Source organism: Monodon monoceros, unplaced genomic scaffold (genome assembly GCF_005190385.1).
Source record: "Monodon monoceros isolate NGI ecotype Baffin Bay Population unplaced genomic scaffold, NGI_Narwhal_1 Super_Scaffold_1, whole genome shotgun sequence".
NCBI classification, from domain to species: Eukaryota; Metazoa; Chordata; class Mammalia; order Artiodactyla; family Monodontidae; genus Monodon; species Monodon monoceros.
The window spans coordinates 15312181-15334861 of NW_021703765.1; the positions used below are offsets into that span (position 1 = coordinate 15312181).

The 22681-nt window shown below is 44.1% G+C and overlaps 1 protein-coding gene across 1 annotated transcript; it reads right to left on the reverse strand.

Moving 5' to 3' along the window:
* Positions 1-5041: 5041 nt before the first annotated feature.
* Positions 5042-20241, reverse strand: SEC11C (SEC11 homolog C, signal peptidase complex subunit). Its single transcript, XM_029223076.1, has 6 exons — positions 19806-20241; positions 12597-12706; positions 10417-10566; positions 8120-8239; positions 6095-6152; positions 5042-5246 (listed from the first exon to the last, which is right to left on the reverse strand). Exons 1-6 carry the CDS (start codon positions 19890-19892, stop codon positions 5193-5195), a joined length of 579 nt encoding a protein of 192 aa, XP_029078909.1. The 5' UTR covers positions 19893-20241; the 3' UTR covers positions 5042-5192.
* Positions 20242-22681: the final 2440 nt, after the last annotated feature.

Here is a 22681-nt window from a genome sequence, read left to right on the forward strand (position 1 = left end):
CAGTCCCACTGGGATTCCCATTTTGTAAGTTCGTATCACTTGCCTGAGTGATACAAACTCGTTATTTTGATTTTTTTTATTTAACCAATTTCAGACCGAAATTTTAAACTAGCTAATCCATCAAGAGCCACTTACCTGCACACATGTGGGCGTGTGTGTGGCAGCAGGGTGGGTTGGTGGCAGGCGTTTTGCATAAATCCGTTTTCAGCAGGTCGTGGTTATGAGCAGCTGTGCAAGGGCTGCATCAGCTCAGACATAATCCCTGCCATGTAACCAAAGCAAAAGCGTGATTCCAGAGACTTGGGGAACTCCCACTCCTCCAAACCTCTGATTTTTCTATCTCAGCTACTTGGGCATCCATAATGACCCCACATGTAAGGCCTTGAGCTTTTTCACAAATTCATGACTAAAATGTAAATACTCCTGAGAGGTAGACAATAAGCCCCTATTAGTTACTACTGTTTGCATATTCGTTTAGGAGCTATGTCCTCAAGGCATGAGATCCCAGAGAGGCCACCTGGGGCCCCAGAACACCTGAGAGAACCAAAGAACGTTGAGTGGAGTAGACAGGGTGTCCAGAGGATTTTCTTTTCTGTTTTGCGGTGTTGCTTGTTTTACATTCTGTAAAAGGCAAAACTATGGAGACAGGACCAAGATCAGTTGTTGCTAGAGGTGCGGGGAGGGAGGGATGGATGAATAGGCGGAAGGTTTTTAGGGCAGTAAAACTATTCTGTATGACACCAAAATGGTGAATACATGTCATGACACATTTGTCAACACTCATAAGATGTACAACTCCAAGAGTGAGCCCTTTAGAGACACAGATGTGGAGAACAAACGTATGGACACCAAAGGGGGAAAGTGGAGGGCGGGAGGTGGTGGTGGGATGAATTGGGAGATTGGGATTGACATGTATACACTAATATGTATAAAATGGATAACTAATAAGAACCTGCTGTATAAAAAAATAAATAAAATTCAAAAAACCCCCAAAACAGTGAGCCCTGATGTAAACTATGGAATTTGGGTGATAGCTTCGTGTAATGTAGGTTCATAAATGTAACAAATATACTACCATGCTGGCTTTGATAGTAGGGGCTTTGATAGTAGGGGAGGTTGTGCGTTTGTGGGGCAGGGAGGAACATCTAGTACTTTCTATTCAATTTTGCTGTGGACCTAAAACTGCTCTAAATTGTTCCAAAAAATTCCTGCCATATGGCAAAAGCTAAACACCTGTAGGGAGACGATTACACCTGACAAGAGGCATGTAGTGGATAGTGTTTGGGTGAGGACTGAAGGGGAAGAAGCCCAGAGAAAACTCTACAACAGAAGCCTTCGCCACCAAGATCACGTGGCAAAGGGCCTTCCCCTCTCCTACATCTTCCTGAAGCTTCATGTGGCTAAAAGCAAAGGCTCTGGGGGCAAATGTCCCTGTCATTGATATATCTGCAACAATGCAGGGAAGCAGATTTAAAATCCAGAGAAAACGTAGGTAGAATTCGCGGCCAAAAATGATAGGGAAGAATGTTCACGAGGATTTGGGAGCTTAAAAAATAAACAATTCTAAGTGGTCAAACTCCAGTGATCTTGAGGAAGAAAGCGTAAAGTCCTGTTTGATGAAAACCAAGCATCTAACAAATCCTTCACCCACCTGGACACTCATTCTGGACATAAGGAAACTGAGTCTCATCAGTTACAAGCTACGTATCTAGTAGGTGGAGGCAAGGCTTAAACCACGGTGACTCCAGAGCCTCTTTCCACTGCACACACACACCCCCCCCCGCCGCCTCTCATTGGAAACTAAGGGAACTGCCGAGCCCACAGAGTGGGGATGGATGGATCTCCGCCTGGATTTTCAGGATGAGACTAAGAAGACCGACCCGTGCGCTGGGCCAAAGACTACTTAGTAAGACGAGGTACTGAAGCAGAAACCAGGAGACCGTTAATCAAGATGGCTAGCATCAGTTGGGTGTGGGAAATGGAGGGGAGAGGGTAGCACATAGAAACGGTGCGTGTCTGGCTTTTTCCTACCATGCAATCTGCAAATGACTTCATGAAGACGAAATGGAAGATGTGAACAATCAAGCACCCTCATCACATTTGCTCCTGACTAATCTGTGCGGACGTTTCTCAGTGGTCTTCAACCCTGGCCGCATGAGTCACCTGGGCAGTTTTCAATAGAGCAGACGCCAGGCTTGCTTCTTTATTTAAAGATTCTTCTACCTGGCTTACTTAAAAGTCAGACCTCTTCCACTTCGCAAGAATCTTTCATCTGCCCAGGCTTGCTTGCTGGGGACAGTGGCAAAAATTTTATAGAGGAGTTTAGAGCCCACTATCTGGTCGTTTCAGGGTGTGTGTGTGTCTAGCATCTGCATAGGACTGACACATTCATTGTCAAAGGGAAAAAGGCAGGACTGAGACCTGTGGGTTGGGAAATCAGAGGTTCCACCACTAACCTTTTTAAAAAACTGAAGCTTAATTCCACAGTAGAAAATTTCCAGTTTCTGATAGAAACCTAAATCGATCCTAAAATACAGAATAGCAAACACCATTTAGCTTCTGTGTAAGTGTCTTTGTGTATCTCTGAGTCCTTTGTGAGCTGAGACATGGGCTGTCTGTCCCTCCACTAGGTGGTGTCTTGAAATCCTTCCACTGTTTTTTGTTTGCTTTTGCGGTACGCGGGCCTCTCACTGCTGTGGCCTCTCCCGTTGCGGAGCACAGGCTCCGGACGCGCAGGCCCAGCGGCCATGGCTCACGGGCCCAGCCGCTCCGCGGCATATGGGATCCTCCCGGACCGGGGCACGAACCCGTGTCCCCTGCATCGGCAGGCAGACTCTCAACCACTGCGCCACCAGGGAAGCCCCTTCCACTGTTTTTTATACTTGGTCTTCTCCCTTCTCGGTGGGTATCCTTGCTTGGCCAGTGTCCACCAGACACCTTCACCTTGAGGTTTCTAAGCTGTCGTGAAATGGAAAAGCAGTTGCTCAACCACGTGAGAAATGTATGTCCCAGAAGCATACAGAAGCTCCCAGCAAGAGGTTCTACTCAGTGAATCCACTGCCACACCGCAGTGCTAGTTTTGTCTGCCCAGATACAGGCCTGGTTCTCGTTCCAGACATCGAGGCTGCAACTGAGACTCCAGATAAAAGAACATCGATCCAGCATTAACTTCCATCATTTCCATTTGATAAAGACCAGTAGCCTCTAAAAGGCCAAAAGAGATCATACTTTTTCTAACAAGCCACAATCAAATGGCACTGGCTGAACTGTGTCTGGGTTCTTACCTGTCTTTGTAAAGTTTATTTCAGAATGTCAGGCATGTTCAAAGGATTACCGAAAAGCTTAGCCACATTACGGAGCTTTTTAACGTTTAGATTAACCAACTACAGAACCCCAGAAAGATGATAAAATAATAAAGTTTTGACCCAACATTTTGAAATTCCACCTTTAGTTCAGGGACGAAAAACCTACTTTTCTTAAAGAGTTTATTAAAGGGCACCAGAGAATAATGTTTTTAGAAAGCATCCTGTACATTTTTCTTTCACTTCACTGATGTCAACAGGGTGAGGTTCATTGTTGTTGCAATAGCCTATTTTAGCAGAGACTAAGGATTAAAGGGCAGGCTGCCTGCCACGGATCACACCTGCTGGTCTTCCCCAAATCACAGCTCAGTCACAAAGTGACTGTACAGGTGTGTGAAGGCACAGGTTATGCCGAAGAGGAAAACACACGTAACCACGGGTGACATGTACTGAGTGCAAACTGCGTACATGGGCAGCATTGGGCTAAGGAATCATCTACTAATTCCTGGGGACACACAGGGAGGTGAGAGCAGTTCTCATCTTCCAGTTGAGGTTGAGGGAAGTTATGCTCAAGGCCCATGGGTGGTTAAGCGACCAGGCAGGATTCTAAATTGTTAGATCAGAATTGAACAAACCTGAAAGAATGAGGTAGATTTCTAAGTTCTGACTGAAAAGGACGTCAACATCATATTGTTCGGTGAAGAATGTTTTGGCAAAACTGAAGAGAGTATCTGAAAATACCACTGGCCTCCTTTTTATTCCCTTAACACTTTGCAGTGTGGTCCGGGCACCAGCAGCACCAGTGTTCCCTGGGAGTGTTTCTATTTTTTTCTTTTTTCTTTGGCCCTTAGTTCCCCAACCAGGGATTGAACCCTTGCCAAACCCTTGTCCCACCCTTGCCCCCTGTAGTGGAAGCACAGTCTTAACCACTGGACCACCAGGAAAGCCCCCTCCTCTCGTTTCTTTTAACTCTGCTCTACGTCCCCTCCTCAGAGGTCTTCCCTGACCCATGTGAAAAGCACCCTCTATCTGCTTCTTTCCCACAGCAACTGTCCCTCCTGAAATCACACGTCAGTTGATCACCTGTTCCTTCTACTACACTGGAACCCCCATCCAGGCTGGGACTCAGTATCCCTAGCACCTAAGGCAGCAGCTGGGACACAAGGGCCTGAAAGATGGTTTAACGAGGGACTAGTTTATATTCAGGACTGCGTACAGTGCAAAGATAGCGAAACTAAACTGTAACAGTGGAGATCCCTGGGAAATGGAGAGGGAGACTGAGGGGACAAAGGACACAGCCCTTCTACCCTTCTGTGCTTCGTGCAGTTTGTCAAAGGAGTACGCACTGTTGTCATAATTTATCAGACACTTTTCAAATAATTTATCCAACCATCTCAAGATACACCAGGCCACAAGAACAAAGCAGATTACACCTTTCTTTCTAAAAAGGTTTTAGGTTTTATTCGTTTATCAGACTACACTTCAATAAATAAGAAATCATTTTCTTTTAAGGGCCTGTCTGTTTCCCGTGGAAATGCTATGAGAAGAATTTTATTTTTGAAACTCAGGTGTCACAACTATATCACGTTTGGACTATACATTATCCCACTAGCAGGCCAGGTCCACAGACGGCCTGCCTGATTCTTGAAGTGCTGCAGACCCTCAAGCTTGGTTTAGAATGATTACCACGAGAAGCAGAGAGATTGAGCACATTCAAATCAGAGTCCACAAAAGAAAACAATCTTCACTGATGAATCGTTTATTCAAACAAGACAAAAACGTCTCCACATTGTTTCCTTTTATACAGAAAGTGGAACATTGCAAATATATTAGCTTTTCTCTTTTTCAACAGAATTTATTTCTGTCTGGTCCCAGGAATTGCCTTTCATTTTAGGATTCACGTTTTAGTAACACATATGCACCCATTACAGCCAAAAGAGCGTACTGCAAAGAAAACACAGTGGAAAATTACTGTGAGGACTACAAATAAATTTGGTCTATAAATGTATTCAGATAAAGTCTGGCCAATACTGGACTGAGGACAGGATCAAAAGATGACCTCTTCCACATGCTTTGTTCTCAAAATGAGCTGTTCAATAACACATAACAGTTAAAACCCCCAAATATATTGATGGACCAAGGATCACACACCCAACAAACACTGCTAATGTACTACTCATTCATGTGTAGGTTTCCTACTGTGTTTCAAGTGTTTAAAAAAAAATATGGGGGCTTCCCTGGTGGCGCAGCGGTTGAGAGTCCGCCTGCCGATGCAGGGGACACGGGTTCGTGCCCCGGTCCAGGAAGATCCCACATGCCGTGGAGCAGCTGGGCCTGTGAGCCACGGCCGCTGAGCCTGTGCATCCAGAGCCTGTGCTCCGCAACGGGAGAGGCCACAACAGTGAGAGGCCCGCGTACCGCAAAAAAAATATATATATATATATACTTATGGATACTATTTTTGTTGAAGTTGGGAGATAAGCATTACTGGGCTTATTGTATGACTTTTTTCGTATGTTTAAAGATTTCCATAATAAAAAGCAAAAAATATATAGGTGCCATTTTAGAACACACTATATAAACATAAAAGGTGGAAGTACTTACTTTCAATAATTAATTTCAATAATTTAAAACTGATAATTTAAATGAGTATATTAATTTGTCATTAACTACAAATACTCTGCAGAAGAATTAGCTAGCAAAACATTCTTAACAGACTGCATCTTTACAGTTGCATGTGTAAAAGCGCCAATATTTTCTTAAAAAGTAAAGACGTACACATAAATTCCTACCTTGAATTTTGGATAGTCGTTCATTATTATGGTGACCATACCAACATATGGTAAAAACCTAAATTGTGGGATAAAAAGCCAGAAGTGTAAAAAGTGTTTGTAATATAATGATAGCAATACTTGAAAACACTATAAATCAGCATAGGAAAAAGTCTTCCTTGGGAACAACACTGATTGGGGCCATAAAACAATATTCACTCCTGTCTCAGAAGGTTTTATTAGTAAAAAGCATTAGCGCTAACAGCCAGGACAACTTTTTAAGAAGGCAAATTAGGATCTAGAGATGCTACTTGTCTTCACTTGCTGCATTTCACCCTAACAGAATGAAAATAATTAGTTGAGCCACTTGTACAACAGAAGGGGCAAATCGAGTTCTTAATTTTTCTTAGTAGAGATGTAAGATTCAGATAGCCTATATATAAACTGCTGTGCGAGAGAGCTTTGAAAGCACTTGAATAATTACTGGATTGGCCAAAAAGTTCGTTCGGGTTTAGATCTTACGGGAAAACCCGAACAAACTTTTTGGCAACCCAATGGTTTGTAACTGAAGGAATCCTCATCGTTTTCGTTGCACAGCACTTTTCAGATGTAACAAGGAAGTCGGTTGGGCAGTGGACACAAATGTGAATCCCGTAATTTATACCCAAACACGATTATGATCCCAGAGAGGATAAGCCAGGATAAACCAGCCAATGATCATGCTGACAAAATTAATGTCAATATGGAATCAGTTTGACCCAAGTGTCAATCATGTCACTGATAGGAAACAAGGTAACACCCCCTTAGTACCCTCCAGTCTGCTTTAAAATCAGTAGCATCAACCTCTCACTTATACACAGCCTCTCACCAGAGTGTCTAGAAATACAGGACTGACCAGCTGCAGGTCTCTGTCATCTCCCTGCAGCTATCCAGGTGGGATTATTGCAATAGAGGAGAAATGGTTAAAAGGTGAGCAGAGGGAGGAAAGGGGTCGAAAGAGGCCTTAAACTACGAGCTGATGAACAAAGCTGCATCTTAGAAAATGGTCACCAGTGTTCTCCAGCCTTACACAGCTGGTAGGATTTCAATAAAAGGAGACATTTCTAGAAAGGGTTAAATATAAAAAGGGTCACCAAGGGATGGGGAGAATCTCCTGTTTTGGTATTTAATAACAGGACAGACTCTCTGCTGTGTCAATCAGAAGCAGAACTCATGGCTGGAACAATTATGCAAAGGTGGGTATTAAAAATTTTATCACAGAACTTTTCTTAGTAGTAAAAACCAGGAGATAATCTAAATGTTGACCAAAAGAGGACTAGTGAAATCAGTTATGATTCTCAGAGGAATACTACGCAGTCGTTTAAAAAGATATAGGTGTAGGGCTTCCCTGGTGGCACAGTGGTTGAGAGTCTGCCTGCCGAGGCAGGGGACACGGGTTCGTGCCCCGGTCCGGGAAGATCCCACGTGCCGCGGAGCGGCTGGACCCGTGAGCCATGGCCGCTGAGCCTGTGCGTCCGGAGCCTGTGCTCCACAACAGGAGAGGCCACAACGGTGAGAGGCCCGCGTACCTCCAAAAAAAAAAAAAAAAAGATATAGGTGTAGATTTGACACAGAAAGCTATTTGCAACTTTCTGTTGGGTGAAAAAATAAAACTCTTCTATGTAAAATTATATATGCATACACACATCTATATAGGTACAAGGAATACCTAGAATATTCATCACAGTGTTACACAGTAGTTATTTCTGAAAGGATTTCTTATAATTGTTATTTAAAATCTATAAATAATCTCTAGGTGAGGATTTATTTCAAACATAGAATTAAACCCATGATATAGATAGCATACTTGCATTCAGCTTTTGATTTCAGGTCCTTAGGAAGTTCTGAATTTTGTTTAGTCTTTACAGTACAAAGTATAACTGCTTACAACTCTCCTGACGTATAATCTTTGTAATGTATAATTCTATTAACCTTGGTTTCTTTGTTTCTAAATATTTTTCTGGTTTCTGAATCTTCTGTATAACTTAAAAGTTAATCCTCACTCACCCTCTGGCTCTCCCCACCACATCCTTCTTTTCGAGCCAGTTCTGGCCTTCTTTGTACAAGCCTCTATCGTCAACTTCATTATTATCTCCTTTAGTCAGAAATTTGATGTCTCCATTATCTCTGGAAAGCAAAACAATATCCTTTCAAAAATTATTTTCAGCACAGCATCGTTAGAAAAGTATCAGCTTGGCCAACACTTCACAGGCAGATATGGGCATTGAGAAAAGCAGTCAAAGATAACTTGATCTTTCTTGGTCTAAGATGCTTGCTGGCAGACAACCATTCAACTAAAGCACAAATCTAATGACAATTTTGTAGACTTAAATTCTAAAACACTTAAGTTACCCTGATAACCAAAAAGTATGGCGAAGCACAAGGGCACCAGGAAGGCAATGCTTAGCTCCAGCATCTGTTTCCATCCATTCTTCATCCCCACGGACCAACTGGTTAACACAGATTATATTCCTCTTCACTCGACACATGAACTTGGTCTCAGATTACACAGATTTGAGCACAAGGTAATTCAAACACAAATGTGCTCTTAGCTCTCCTCAAGCTTATTTTTCCTTACCAAATGTGGGATGTGTTATAAGGAAATAGTGCCTTATTTCCTTCACCACTGAGCAAAGTGGATTACAATCCAGTTTGCAAACAAACAGGAATTACAAACGGCATAAAACCACTGTGTTAAAGAGACAGGGGGGATTCATTTTAAACATTGTAAAGTCGTGCTTACACAGCCTTGATACTAGAAACACAATATTATAGCCTTATAGAGCTATAAAGAGGGTCTTTTTTCAATAAGACAAATGAGAAAATGCACTAAATAATTTGATAAAATATTAAAAGCCCACAAAGATTTGAAACCACGCCCAAAAGAGCGAGCAGATTTGCAGCCATGGTTATAAAATAAATTAAGAGTAGAAAAACACGGGCCATCTCTCACAATTCACGAAAATTACAGCAAAGCATCATTATTTCCTTAACTTTGAACAATTTCTCATCTTTGTTTTTTTATTTTAATAATATATTTTATTTAACTCAATATATCAAAAGTATTCCTTCAACATATAATCAATCTAAAATTATTATTGAGATATTCTCTGTCATTTTTTGGTACTAAGTCTTTGAAACCTTGTGTATATTTCACACTAGTTACATTTAAAGTGCTCAGTAACCATATATTGCTGGTGGCAAACTCATTGGCTAGTGCAGCTCTACAGGAAATGCACAATTTCCCATCTTTGGACATTGTTATAAAATCAGGTGAGAGTTCTGTCGCATCATGACTGAGCATATTTCTTCATCAGTAAGTTAACAAGTACTACTAACAAGGTAATGTTAGTGCAATACCAGTGCAACACAAACTGAAACATCATTCTAATGTTTAGAGTAAAATGAAGTGAATATTTTTAGTATCAAACATCTTTGGGGAATACCTGGAAGCAGTGAATGGAATGAGAATCTCATACCAGAAATGTACAAATAGTTAGACACACAGACACAAACACACACACACACAGAGGATGAGCAATGCTCCATTATTTAAAAAATACAAATATATATACCTAACTTTAATCCCATAACTCATGCAGGTAAAATGCTATACTAAGCTGCATAAAGGTAAATGAATAACCACATACGTAACGTTTTCACTAATCACATGACTGTACTCTCTCATGGAAACTTAATACGTTTGAGCTAGAAGTCATTGTTTCTGGTTCCCAAGAAGTGTTTTAATAAGTCGTCACTGTCATTTAAGGAAAAGGCAAAGCCATTTGTGGTGGGGAGAATTAACGCAGGATATGCAATGATCAAATCATGGGAAGAGATGGGGAAAGGAATTTTTATTCATCCAGGGCTAATATTACTGCTGAGAATGCCAGTTTGTCCAAAGTGACACTGAGAAACAGGTAGCTTTCTGCATTTCAGAAGATAATTCTCTTACGAAAATTATCCTCAATTACCATGAGATTTGATTTTCTTTGAGACTCCTTCAAATAACTAATATTCTGCGAGAATACATTCCCGCGTACATTGTGCAGCAATTCAAGTTTTTCAAGTGCTTTAGTAAACATCAGTTCATTTCATTCACATAATCACCCTGTGAGTTACTGTGGGTAAAGTATTATTCCCATCTTACAGACTCAGTTAAGTAGCAGGTTCAAAGTCACCCAATTACTAAATGGCAAAACTAGGAACATAATCCAGTGTTTCTGCTACTTTCTAATCAACCATTCAAACTGTCCACAGTTGTGTCTACAAAACAAAACCAAAGAGAAGTAAAGCCTCTTTACTTTTCATGAACTTTGATTACTCTGTGAACTATTGGAATGTCTCGGCCTTCGACTTTAAAAACAACGATTTCACCAGCTCTAATCGGGTCTTCTCGGAAATTTGTTAGGAACAGAAGGTCGCCCCTGTGAAAGGCTGGCTCCATGCTGCCACTGGAAAGAAACACAAAGTCACATCAGAATTATGTTCACACCAGGTGAATATTTCAACCCATAAAGAATACAACAAACATACCACTTAGAATATCCGTTTTCATCAACAGTCAAGCAGGTCTCTGATATAAAACAAACCACAGCAATTTCCTTCTGACGGCTCAAGGTGATAATGGTGAGAAAGGGAACGATTTCTTCTTGGATTTGAGTATGAAAAGGGCACTAGCGGGTCGCTCTGCAGTTTGTATTAGGTAGAAAAAGAACTAAGAAAAATGTGGACTCTTTGAAGTAAAAGCCAATGATGGCTAAAATGCTTAGGATAATTTCTTCATCTACTGCTTCATTTTTACTCCTTTGACAAAATTCCTGAAGACACGCAGTGGGAAGAAGTTTCTAGAAAACCATCTCAGGCTGTGATAACAAGGACAGCAGTTTAAAAAAAAACTCCCTGAACAAGTCTCAGAGGCAGGATGAGTACACTGAAGTTTGGCAGCAAGAGTCACTATCGTGCCCCATTAGGAAGGCAGTCCTTTGAAATGTTTCACTAATAACAACTTACACTTGCTTTCCTCAAGGGCCAGGGATTCCCCCAAGGTCAGTGTTCCCCAAGGTCACACATCCCTCGTGATGTCAACAGTTTATGCTGACAAACCAAATTGCTTTAGAATTGTAAAGGATGCTTTAAAAAAAAAAAAAAGTCCCCATGTACTGCAATTTCACAATAATCTCTGCACGCAAGTGTGTCTGTGTGATTGAAGAAGGGCTGGAACACCTCGGACCGAGTTCTGGCTCTGCCGAAAGTAACTGTGAGATGCGGGCGACTTGGCCTTGTTGGACCTCAGCTTCCATATTTGTTGGGCCCATCTCAATTTGAGGGGCTTAACTTTTTCTTTTTTTCAAAAGTCTTAAAATCCTTCCTTCAAATGAAATCTTACCAGGTAAAATATAGTCACATAAAGTACATAAAAGTGGAGCTGTCACAACCGAAGCAAGGCTAAGGTGTCTATAGTCCGTGAGCTTGGTCACCTTTTCCCTCCTAACCCATCCACCTGGACCCTAGGGCACCCCTGGAGCACAGTGTAAACACCAGTGAACTAGAGGCCCCCTCAGCTCTGTGTGTGAACCATGCCATCCTCAGGCTCCTAAGTTTATGAAAATGCTGCATCTCTAGAAGCAGGCCCCTTGGCCAGCCACAGAAGGGTGGCCTGGTGAAGCCCAGGCCAGAGCTGTTGCCCCATCACGTGACAGCGGGGCCCAGAGGAGGGAAAGGGCACTGGCTTGGGGGCCAAGAAGCCTGCGTGCTGGTTCTCCTGCTCTGGCCAGCGGTGACCCTGCCCGCGTCACTGCTCCAGCCCGCTGCTCCCCCTGTGGAACAACAGGGCTCCACTCCCCCTGCAGGGAGACTCAGCGATCTAAGGCACCGTGAGCAGAGCATCTCCAAGCACCTAAGGGCTCACAAACACGCTATTTAATTTCAAGTTGATTGTTAAGTTTTTCCCCTTGGATGACTTCATGGCTCTGGGAAGTTAAAGTATAAACTGTTCTAAGATGAATACGCTGTGCTTTCTAAGAGTAAAAGTCTTGAGAGTCTTGAGAAGAGAGGCGTCAGCTACCACAGCGCTGCTGAAGAAACCTAAGCAAACACCAGACACCATGCTGGGCACAGACTCCCTGCCCACGCGGGACAAAGAGAACCAAGTAAGAGCTTTAAATTAGTTATGTTTAAAAATCAATGTGTACACAAATAATGCATTATTACTATCTTATTAAAATGTCATTTAACATGGATTAAAACATTAAAACATGAAAGTGAATCACACTGCACTGGACCACAAGCATCAACATGACGAAAGGCCTCAACTGTCTATTGAAAAAGATTTTTCAACAAAAGCCAAAAAAAAAAAGGAACCTTCTCAAAACAGATATCAAGAAAGAAAACTCTAAAACTTTATCCAATTAAAACACCGAGTTTGGGTTGTCCATGCTGCTCCTGGGTCCTGGGCAGCAGTAGGACGGCTGGCAGGACCCACCTCAGCACCACCACGATGGGACTCTCGCTGCCAGTGAGGACGATCAGGCCTTTCCAGATCATGAGCGCAGAAGACACAATCATGGCGAAGTTTAAGACCTGGTAATAGAGCTGGAATGAAAAAGGCCAAACCAAAAGTAAGAACCGGTGACAGAATATTCACTAACCCAAAGCTTGTTTAAAAAAAAAAAAAAAGCTGTTATTTTAGGACATGAAACTAGTTCACACAAGCTACAAAATTAGGTAGAATTTCAACTTCTGACCATGGAATGCCCATGTATCTTCTCTCCTTCCATGAGAGAAAAGGAAAAAAATTAAAAACCACAGTAATCTGTGGGACCTGCTTTGTTAAGGCCTCTGTATGACTCTTCTTACCTCTCCAGAATCCCCCAGAACCTTCAACCCTGAGGGGACCCACCACTCAGGTTCTATGGCTTGGCCTCCCGCTCTAGTGCAGAGGGCAGAGGTCTAACCTGAGAGCCCCGACATGCCCACAGCTCACCCAGAACTCCTCAGCCCCACGGCCAGAAGGGTCCCAAATGAGGGTGCAGAATCCTAGTCTTACAGCGCTCTGTCCTACACAAGGTTATTCTGCATCGGAAATTACAATTCAAAAGTGAACAGAAACTGTAAACACCTAGATGTTTAGGGTTTTCATAAATGTTTTAAATGAGCATCAAACATTTGGTTAAGAACACGGCAGGAAGGCCACCCGAGTCCGCATCTAGTTCTAAGCCGCCCTCGCTCCACTGGAGACCACGGAGGGCCCACAGGGCTGCCCGCCCTCACTGTGCCCCAGGACAGCTCCGACTGTGGCACCTGCCTCGGCCTGCCTCCTGCACTTGCTCTGGGTGATCTGAAGAGCGTGGATGGCCCACCCAACACTCTGGTGTCTCAATTCCTGGGCCTCCTCGCCTCCAATGACCCTCTCCCTCCACCTGAACCGTCCGCTCTCAGCAGCATACCTGGCCCTGAAACTACTCAATCCCCCACCACGTCTCTAGCTCAAGTAGCCCCTCCACCCAGGCACGTGAGCCTGCTCTTCTGGCCTGTGTGTTCACCTACACGGCCGGACTCTGGCCTTCCAGGGGCCTCCACCACCCACTTCCGTCTCTCCACCCTCGGCATGCAGCGTGCAGCCCCCATGAGGCCTGGCAGCCGCCTTACTCCAAGACCTTCTGTCTACCCCTCCAGAGAAGAAGCTTCCAGACCTCCACCCGCGAGGGGAAACCTCTGAGTAGAGTCGGAGAGGACAGCTTGGGCTCTAACTGCTTCTCAGCATTTCCGCCCATCTCATTCATTTTAGCCCCACCTCCCCTTCACCCCTCCCGCGCATTCTGGAGACACCTGGAACTGCCAGCCCTTGAGTCCTGGAGGCGCCTGCAGTGTAAGCAGTGGAGACGTATCCCTCCACGTCCCCCCGCGTCCCCCCACTGCTGCTTCCAGCTGTCAGCTGCCACTCTTCTGTTTTCCAGCTTCTAGTATTTGATTGCTCTTGTTTCCCTTTCTGGGCTTCCTATCTTGGAGTAACTGATGACTTTTTAAAATCCCTTTACTACATATAGTTTTAGTGGTGTTTCAGAGCAAGTGAGTTTAGGTAGGTTAGATCCCATCTTAACTACCTGCCAGCTTTCCAGAATATCCTCTGGAAGTGAGTTAGGAGCTAGGACTCAGATCACATGGCTCTGGACAGTACTGTTTTCCTCAAATATCCATTTTAACTGAGACAGAATGCAGGGTTATGGACTCTTCTTGAGGATCGAATACAGTTTAAAATACAGTGTTAAGCACAGTTTAAATATAGTTTTAAATAGTCTTAAAAATGCACAAGGCCTGGAGAAATGGGGGCTGAAGACACTCAGGCCCAGGAGTCATGTGGCAGGTGGATTTACACGGTTCTGACTTCTGAAAGTGTAGACCAGCCTTTACAGCAGCTGTTCTCAAACTTCAGTGTGCACTAGCATCCCCACGTGGGGCCTGAGAATTTGCATTTCAAACAAGTTCCCAGGTGGTCCTGAAGCTGCTGGTCCAGGGACCACAGTTTGAGAACCGCTGTTCTCTACCATTGGTTCTCAACCTTGGCTGCACATTAGAATCACCTGCGGAGCCTTTGGAACACGGTATATCTGGTCTCCATCCAAGACCGATGGAACCAATGGGAGGGGAGGGGTGCTGGCATCCCTGTTTCTCAAACGGCTCGCAGGTGGTCCTGATGCACAGAGGCAGGACCACTGTTCTATACCTTCTCCCTCCCCTGGGCTTCAGTCTCTCCCACCTCCAGTCCTCTTTCCACCTCACATCCTCCGTAAGGCTTCTACACTCTCTCTTCACAGCCAAACCTCAGGAACTTCTACCCCAGGCTTCTCCCCTTCCTCTCCATCTACAGTCACCCCTCAGCCTACACACCCAGTCACATGCTCACTAAACCCAACGGACAACTGTCAGTCCTCACCTTGCTGACCTTTTGGCAGCTGTCAACACAGATGATCACTTCTACAAGCTCTCCGCCCCTGGCTTCCTGGATGGCACACTGTCCACCCTCCGACCACTTTCTTTCTAATCTTCCTGCCAGTTCCTCCTCCTCTAACTGGACCTTCAAATGCCGGCACTGGCACCATCATGCTAACTGCTCCCAATACTGAGATTTCCAACTGCCTCCCTGACAGTCTCACTCGGATGTCTGTAAAGGCAGCTCCAACCAACACGGTCAAAACTGAACTTATCTTCTGCAAAAACGCTTCAGTGCTCGTGATCTCATCTCAATACATGGCATTCCCATCCACCCAGCCGTCTGCAGTCACCCCCCACCCATTCGTTCTGTCCTCTCTATCTTCTAAATATGTCTGGCATTTGTTCAGTTCCTTCTATTCCCATTGCCACCACGCTCATCTAAGTCACCAGCACAGCCCGTCGGACACTGCGAGAGCCTCCTAACCAGGCTCCCGATGTCCACGCGTGCATCTTCCGACGCGTGCTCCACGCTACACTCAGCACTGGTTTTCAAATGCACCTCTGGTCATCGGGTCATCTCTATGCCCTGCATAAGGCTCTTTGATTGCATCCCACACTCCATGTGTGAATATGATCTCTAAGTCCCTGTCTGATATATGGCTTCTCCTCTCCAGTGTCAGCTAGTAAAGCTCACTGCACTCCAGCTCCACTGGCGGGCTCTGTCAGTGATTCAGAAAGCACACGCTCCTTTCCACTCCAGGACCTTCACCGGCTACTGTCGCGGCCCAGGAGGCTCTCCTTAGCACACCTAACACTCACTCACCTTTAAGTCCTACTTTAAACATCAGTTCCCAAGGGAAGCCCTCCCTGACCTATTAGACCAGGAGTTAGCAAACTTTTTCTGTAAAGGGCCAGGTAATACATATTTTAGGTTTATGGGCCTTATCATCTCTGTTGAAATGACTCAACTCTACCATTGTAGTGGGAAGGCAGCTACAGACAATACGTAAAAGAATGAACATGGCCGAATTCCAATAAAACTTTATTTATAAAAACGGGCAGTGGGCTGGAGTTTGCCAACCTCTGCTATAGACCAGCCTGTGTCCTCCTGCTATATATTCTCACTGCATCCTGTATTTCTTTATACCATCCATCACCTTGATAATTATGCATATAATTATTTAATGCATCTTTCACACTAAACTGTAAGTTCCACAAAGGCAAGGATCATTTCAGCCTTGTTCACAGCTGTGTCCCCAGTGTTCAACACAGGCCTGGGAAAAAGTAAGTATTCAGTTTGTTAAATAAATAGTGAGAAATACACGGTGGGCACATATAAACTAGTAGTAAGAAAAACACTAAAATCGCAACAACAAAAAAGAAGTACAAGCTTAAAACTATTAATATTCCAAAGAAGAAACACAAGTGGCGAATAAACACAAAGTGTTTAAACCAAATCCTGCCTCCCCCTTGCCCCTTTTCGGCCTAGTAAATGTAAAGGGGTGTGTGTGTGTGTGTGTGTGTGTGTGTGTGTGTGTGTGTGTGTTTTAATGCTAATACTCAGAGCGTGGCAAGCATATATTCAAGTGGTGGGGATGCTAGTTGATATAACCATTCTGAAAGCAATTTAGTGTCAAGCATTAGTATCAAGAGGTTGCTCTTGGCCCAGTAACCCTACTTCTAGGAATTCAGTTTAAACCTAAAGGCAGATAGGGAATTATGGCCCAAAGATACTTATCACAGTCTTATTTTTAAAGGGAAAGGGAAATAAATGAGCAACAACAGAGAAATGACTGAGTAAATAACGGCAAATTACTGCACTATTGGAAACAATGAATAAAGAACTTTAATGGCAGGACCAAACACTCAAGACATATTGAGTGAAAAATGTAGGCTGCAGTAGGATCTCCACAAACTGTTTAACAGTTTATAAAGCAAACACAAGGAGATCCCCCAAGATGCTAAGAGTCTATCTTAGCATGGTGGAATTATGAATGATGGGACTGTCTTATTTAAACTACTTTAAAGTACTCTCTATTCTTTAAAATTCCTATGATGAGCATAGATTAATTTCAAAATCTGGGAGGGGGTAGGGAAGTATTTAAAGGAAGAGCAATTTGACAAGATAGAGGCCGTTAAAATAATCATTTTGAAGAGTGTGACAAAACATGAAAACATTCTGATATGATAGGAAGGAAAGAAAAGCAAAGCTCAAAACTGTCTCTTGCTAAAATTACAACTGTGTGCAAGTATGTAATTTGAGGTAATCGTGAAGGTTACAAAAGTGGGGACAAAAGGTGCATTAAAATAACTTATTTCGATGTAATAAATGAAAATAGGATAATAAATGTAATTCAAAATTAAAGTTACATACCATTTTTTTAACTCCTTGGCTTAAGTGTCAATAGCAAATTATCAAATTAAATTAAATTCCCAGGAGAGCAAAAAAGGAAACTGGAGTGCTAAACAGACATTGTTCAAGTGTTGGGCTATAATATGTTAAACGGTTGCTTAAGGTAAAATCAGCCTTGCTAGCCACATCAGCCTGAAGCAGAAGTTGTTCACTGGTGTTCACGTTCAAAAACTTCACCACCTGCTCTGCTTGACCTAAAGGATTGAGTAAAGAACTGTTGTTCCATTATGAACTGCAGCTCTGATTAGGAAAGCCCCAAGGCATGGTTTTCTGTAGAGACTGCCATCTTTATACACGTTTTCAAACCATCGGGCTCCACCCTGAGAAAAGAAAATTATACAATATTGCCACTTATCTAATAAAGACCACGTACTGAGAATATATTTTCCAGTATGATTTTCTATGCTTGAAAAATTCATTGAGAGGAAATAAAATCAATTCCTAAAAAAAAAGCTTCTCTGAGCAAGACATTTGCTCAAGAGATAGCCAATTATATAGAAACCTAACAATCAAGCTAACTGCAAAACCACACATCACCCTTCCAGCACCCTATCTTTAAGGGACCTAGTATCTAAGTCTAGGACTGAAATCCTGGAATCTAGAAAATGTAATTTTGATGGAACTACTGACAAGCTGATTGGAAACATACACCCCACATTTCACTGGTGCCTTTTCTTATTGTTCATCTTTGCCTACCAACTCTGTATGCTTGGCACTTAATCATCCCTGCAGAGTTTAGAAGCAAGCTCACAGTCTTTGTCAAGCAAAGATAAAATAGCCAATGTCTACGGGTTTTAAACAAACGTTTCAGACCAGATATTGTGGCTGACAGAGCAGCAGAAATGCCAGTGGCTGTTTTTCTTCCTCTCTTTCTCACTGCAGAAACAAAGAGTCCTTGTTTTTGCATGTGGCTCTTTCCTTAATTAACTGTAAGCAAGGGCAGCAGAAAAAGGAGGCCCCTCTTCCAAGACTGGTGGAGCGAGCATGCCTGACAAGGTGTCACAGGATGCTATTGTGGAGGGAAAAAGAAAAAAGCAAAAGGACAAAGCTTTAAAAAAAAAAAAAAGGACAAGGAGGCAGCAGATTTGAGCTTCTGAATTTTAATTAGAAGACTAGCAAAATACAGACAATGCAACCAGCTACTAACGGGCCTTATCGCTGAGAGTGGGAATATACAGAGCTTTCAAAAGGCAAACTGGCTTAGCGATTGACAGATTCACCAGAAGGCGTTCACTGATAGTCTGCAGTCGGTAATCGGTACCAATTTTAGAGACATTTTTAAAACCTACCCAATTAAGTCTAGATTTTTTAAGTAAAGCTCTACTTCCTGGAGGATTTTCTTGTAAACCACATCAATGTTCAGGGCATTAGCTGTTGGTTTTTCCAGCTAGTGATAATCTCTGCCACAACTCATCTTAATCACAGAAATTCCCAGGAGCTCAACTGACATGCACACCTAGAAGCAACCAGGTTCTCAACACAGTTCATGAGATTCAAGTCGCCAAATTCCCCCACGCTACTGCACTAGTCTGAAATTCTACTCGGAAAAAAAAGAGAGAGGGGGACGGGGTCGGGCTAAGGAGAGGCATAAAGGAAGTCTTCTTCCGAGGCCCTCTCCCAGAGGGGTGAGAAATCAACTCCAGTCGCCCAAAGACCCCACGCCAGCTGCCTCCGATATTCAAGGTGCTGCCAGACCACGGAATCCAAGAATGAAGTTAGAGAAGACATCTGGAATCCCTTTTGGAACACTGATTCAGTCCACAATGATGGAGCACCACCAGTGAGCTCTCCCGCACGAGAAGTTTTATTTAGTCCCAACGCCTGGCCGGGAAAACACTCCCAGGGATGGGAAGAAACTGCGTCGGGAAGCATTACTGGACAGCTCCCATCGCTAGGAAGTTCTCCCCTTTTGCCTGCTTTTCTGCCACTTCCATCCGCGGGCAGCCTCCTTCAGGACCTCAGGCCTCAGAAACCGCCCCGAGAAATCTGTTCCCTTTTCCACGGGACGGCCCTTCAAATACCTGCAGAAGGCTGTCACTCGCGGTAGAGTCATCTCTCCCCGCTTTCTCAACCACACGACCTCCAAAGGACGGGGTTCCTATTCTCTTCCCCTTCCGGGCCACGCTCCCCTAACTACGCTTTTGTCTGTGCAAGAAAGTGCCCACACGTGGGTCTGTGCGGATTTGAACCCAGGGCCTCCGAGAGCCCAGGGCGGGAGCCTCGGGTCGCCACCGGCCCCAGTCGCGGGGCGCTGTCCTTGCGGGAGCCCCATCCGGGAGCTCCGACTCCCCGCTGTCTCAGCCGGTCGCGGCTTCCGGACGCGCCCCCCACGCGGGACTCCGTTACCTGGCGCTTGTTCATCTTCCTCAGATCCCCAAAGATGTCCAAGCCGGACGCAGGGAGATGCGACCCCACGGCGCCCGCGCGTACCATGCCGGGCTCTCTGGGGGCCGAAGCGGCCCGCGGGCTCCGGGCGTCACAGACAGCTGCGGAGCACCGGCCAGGCCCCCGCCCAACGGCCTTGCCGGCCACGTGACCTGAGACTCGCTCGGGCGTCTGGGAATCGTAGTCCTACGAGTCTTAGCCACAGTGTACCTGGAAGGAACCAGGAGGAAGAAAACTACCACTCCCAGAATTCCGCGGGCCGAGAGCCTCGTCCAGTGAAGACCCAGGACTCCCAGAGACTGGGGCGACCGGGCTCGGGAGCCTCGTCTGACCCTTGCGAGGGAACCTCGGGGAGCTGGTGATGCTGCATATGGCTCGCCCAGCTCGGGGAAGTGACTACTCAAGAGCAATCGAATTCCCCAAGACTCTGGTCAGGCGCCAAGAGGACACCTAAAGCCCTAGGTATTCACCTAGCCGTGTATCTAGGCCATTGGATGACTGCGACTAGGGAAGGCGGGGCTTCTGCACTGGGGCAGGCTGTGCGGAACTAGGGGAGGAGTCTAAACATGGGCTTGGCGGGTGGGCGGGGCCTGGAAGAGGCGGGAATTTTGAAGCCTCCGAGTTCCGGGCTCTGCAAGAGTAACAGGATTTGAAAGCAAGGAAACAAGAGAATACAATGATGTATCCTCTGATCATAGCTGTGTCGCAACGGATGTTAATTGAATGAAAAAAGAGCCAATTAATTTTATGCACGAGGAAACAGAAGCCCAGAAAGGTTAAATGACATGGTCAAGGTAAAGTGGCAGAGTCTGGAATAGAACTCAAATTTTTAAATTTCCAAATACTGGATTATGGTAATCCTGATCCTAGATTATATTTAGTTTATTCACTCACTCATTTATGCATTATTTATTTCATTCATTTATTCGCAAAAATTTTGGAGCATCTACTATGCACCTGGCCCTATTCTAGACACAAGAAACAATGAACATCTAGCAGCGGGAAACATAATAAATAAGTAAATTATACAGTACCTAAGGAGCGGTGGTGCTATGGAAGTAGGAAAAGCAGATAAGAGAGAGGAGAAGCTCTGCGGGAAGGGAGCAGGTGGCAATTTAAAATAACCCACAAGTTGACTTACCAGGAAGCTACTGAAACGTACACTTCGGGACACTTCACTTGCAGAGGCCCCTTCCGAAGCCTTGAAGAAAAATGGTCATATGGTTTTGTAAGAGTTTAAAAAGCAATATATTTGGGACTTCCCTGGTGGTCCAGTGGTTAAGGCTCCACGCTCCTAGTGCAGGGGGCCCGGGTTTGATCCCTGATCTGGGAACTAGGTCCCACATGCTGCAACTAAAGGTCCTGCACATGGCAACGAAGATCCCATGTGCCACAACCAAGACCTGGTGCAGCCAAATAAATAAATAAATATTTTTTTAAATATTAAAAAAGCAAGATATTTGAATTGCTATTGGTTGATTCCCATTTCTTTGCATTCCAACTTCCCCTCCATCATACTTCCCTTCATGCTGGAGGGACAAGGAACATTTTGAGGATCCAGCTAAGGAGAGGTTGAGTTGGAGATGCATTTAGTTTGGGTTTAGTAGATATATTTCTGTGGTTCATGGCTATTTCCTGTCATCCTTTTGTAGGAATGGCTTCTAGGAATACTACCACCCACTGTACCAATTCACCTGACATCGTGGCAGGAAGTTGCATTAGAGGTGGTATCCTGATATGAGGGTCTCCTACAGCACCTGGCCTTGGAAGTATGTGGATAATAGAAAAGAAACAAGGTTTGAGAGGTATGGAGCCAGAAGCTAATCTGCACAAAAATTTTCCAAACATCAGATGTATAATATACAATTGTCATCAGTCAATCAGGAAGATAGGGTGATCATTAAAACCAGCACTAACAGTTGCTGGAACCAAGATGGTAGAAATGAAAGTATTTAGATGTGTTCAGATTCTGGATATATTTTGAAGGTAGAGTCCTCAGGATTTTTTGAAAGAATAGATACAGAGTATGAGAGAAGAAAAGAAGTTAATGCTGACTCCAAGGTTTTTAGCCTGAGGAACTGGAAGGATAGAGTTGCCCTCAACTGAGGCAAGGAAAGCTATAGGCAGAGCAGGTTTGCGGGAGAAGGGTGAGAATTCACATCTCTGTGACCAACAAACGTGGCGCCCAGGTTTTACCCATCCAATATCCTTAGGGCACATCCTTCAGACTTTACCTCCATGCTCCTGCATATGTTGAGCACTGGGTAAGGAGCAAAGCAGAACGACATTGAGTGGAAATCCCCAGGTACCTTCCAACCTTGGACTAGTTGATTAACTTCCATGAACCCTTTTCCTTATCCATAAACTAAAAACTACATTGGTTACAGTCACTTTGGAAGACAGTTTGTTAATTTCTTACATAGTCTTAACTATAAGATCCAGCAATCATGCTCCTTGGTATTTACCCAAAAGAGTTGAAAACCTATGTCCACACAAAACCTGCCCATGAATGTTTATAGCAGCTTTACTCATAATTGTCAAAACTAAGAAGCAACCAAGATATCCTTCAGTGGTCAAATGGATAAACAAACTGTGATACCTCCAGGCAGTGGAATATTATTCAATGCTAAAAAGAGATGAGCTATCAAGACATGAAAAGATATGAAGGAAACTTAAATGCATTCTACTAAGTGAAAGAAGCCAATTTGAAAAGGCTACATATGATATGATTCCCACTATATGACATTCTGGAAAAGTCAAAACTATGGAGAGAGGAAAAAGATCGATGGTTGCCAGGGGTTAGTGGGGACAATGAATAGGCAGAGCACAGAGGGCAG

Coding starts and splice junctions, on each gene's coding strand:
- SEC11C (XM_029223076.1), bottom strand. CDS start 19,892: ATGGTACGCGCGGGCGCCGTGGGGTCGCATCTCCCTGCGTCCGGCTTG. Junction 12,707..19,805: donor GGAAGATGAACAAGCGCCAG/GTAACGGAGTCC, acceptor TTTTCATTCCAG/CTCTATTACCAGGTCTTAAA. Junction 10,567..12,596: donor CCCATCGTGGTGGTGCTGAG/GTGGGTCCTGCC, acceptor GTTTCTTTCCAG/TGGCAGCATGGAGCCAGCCT.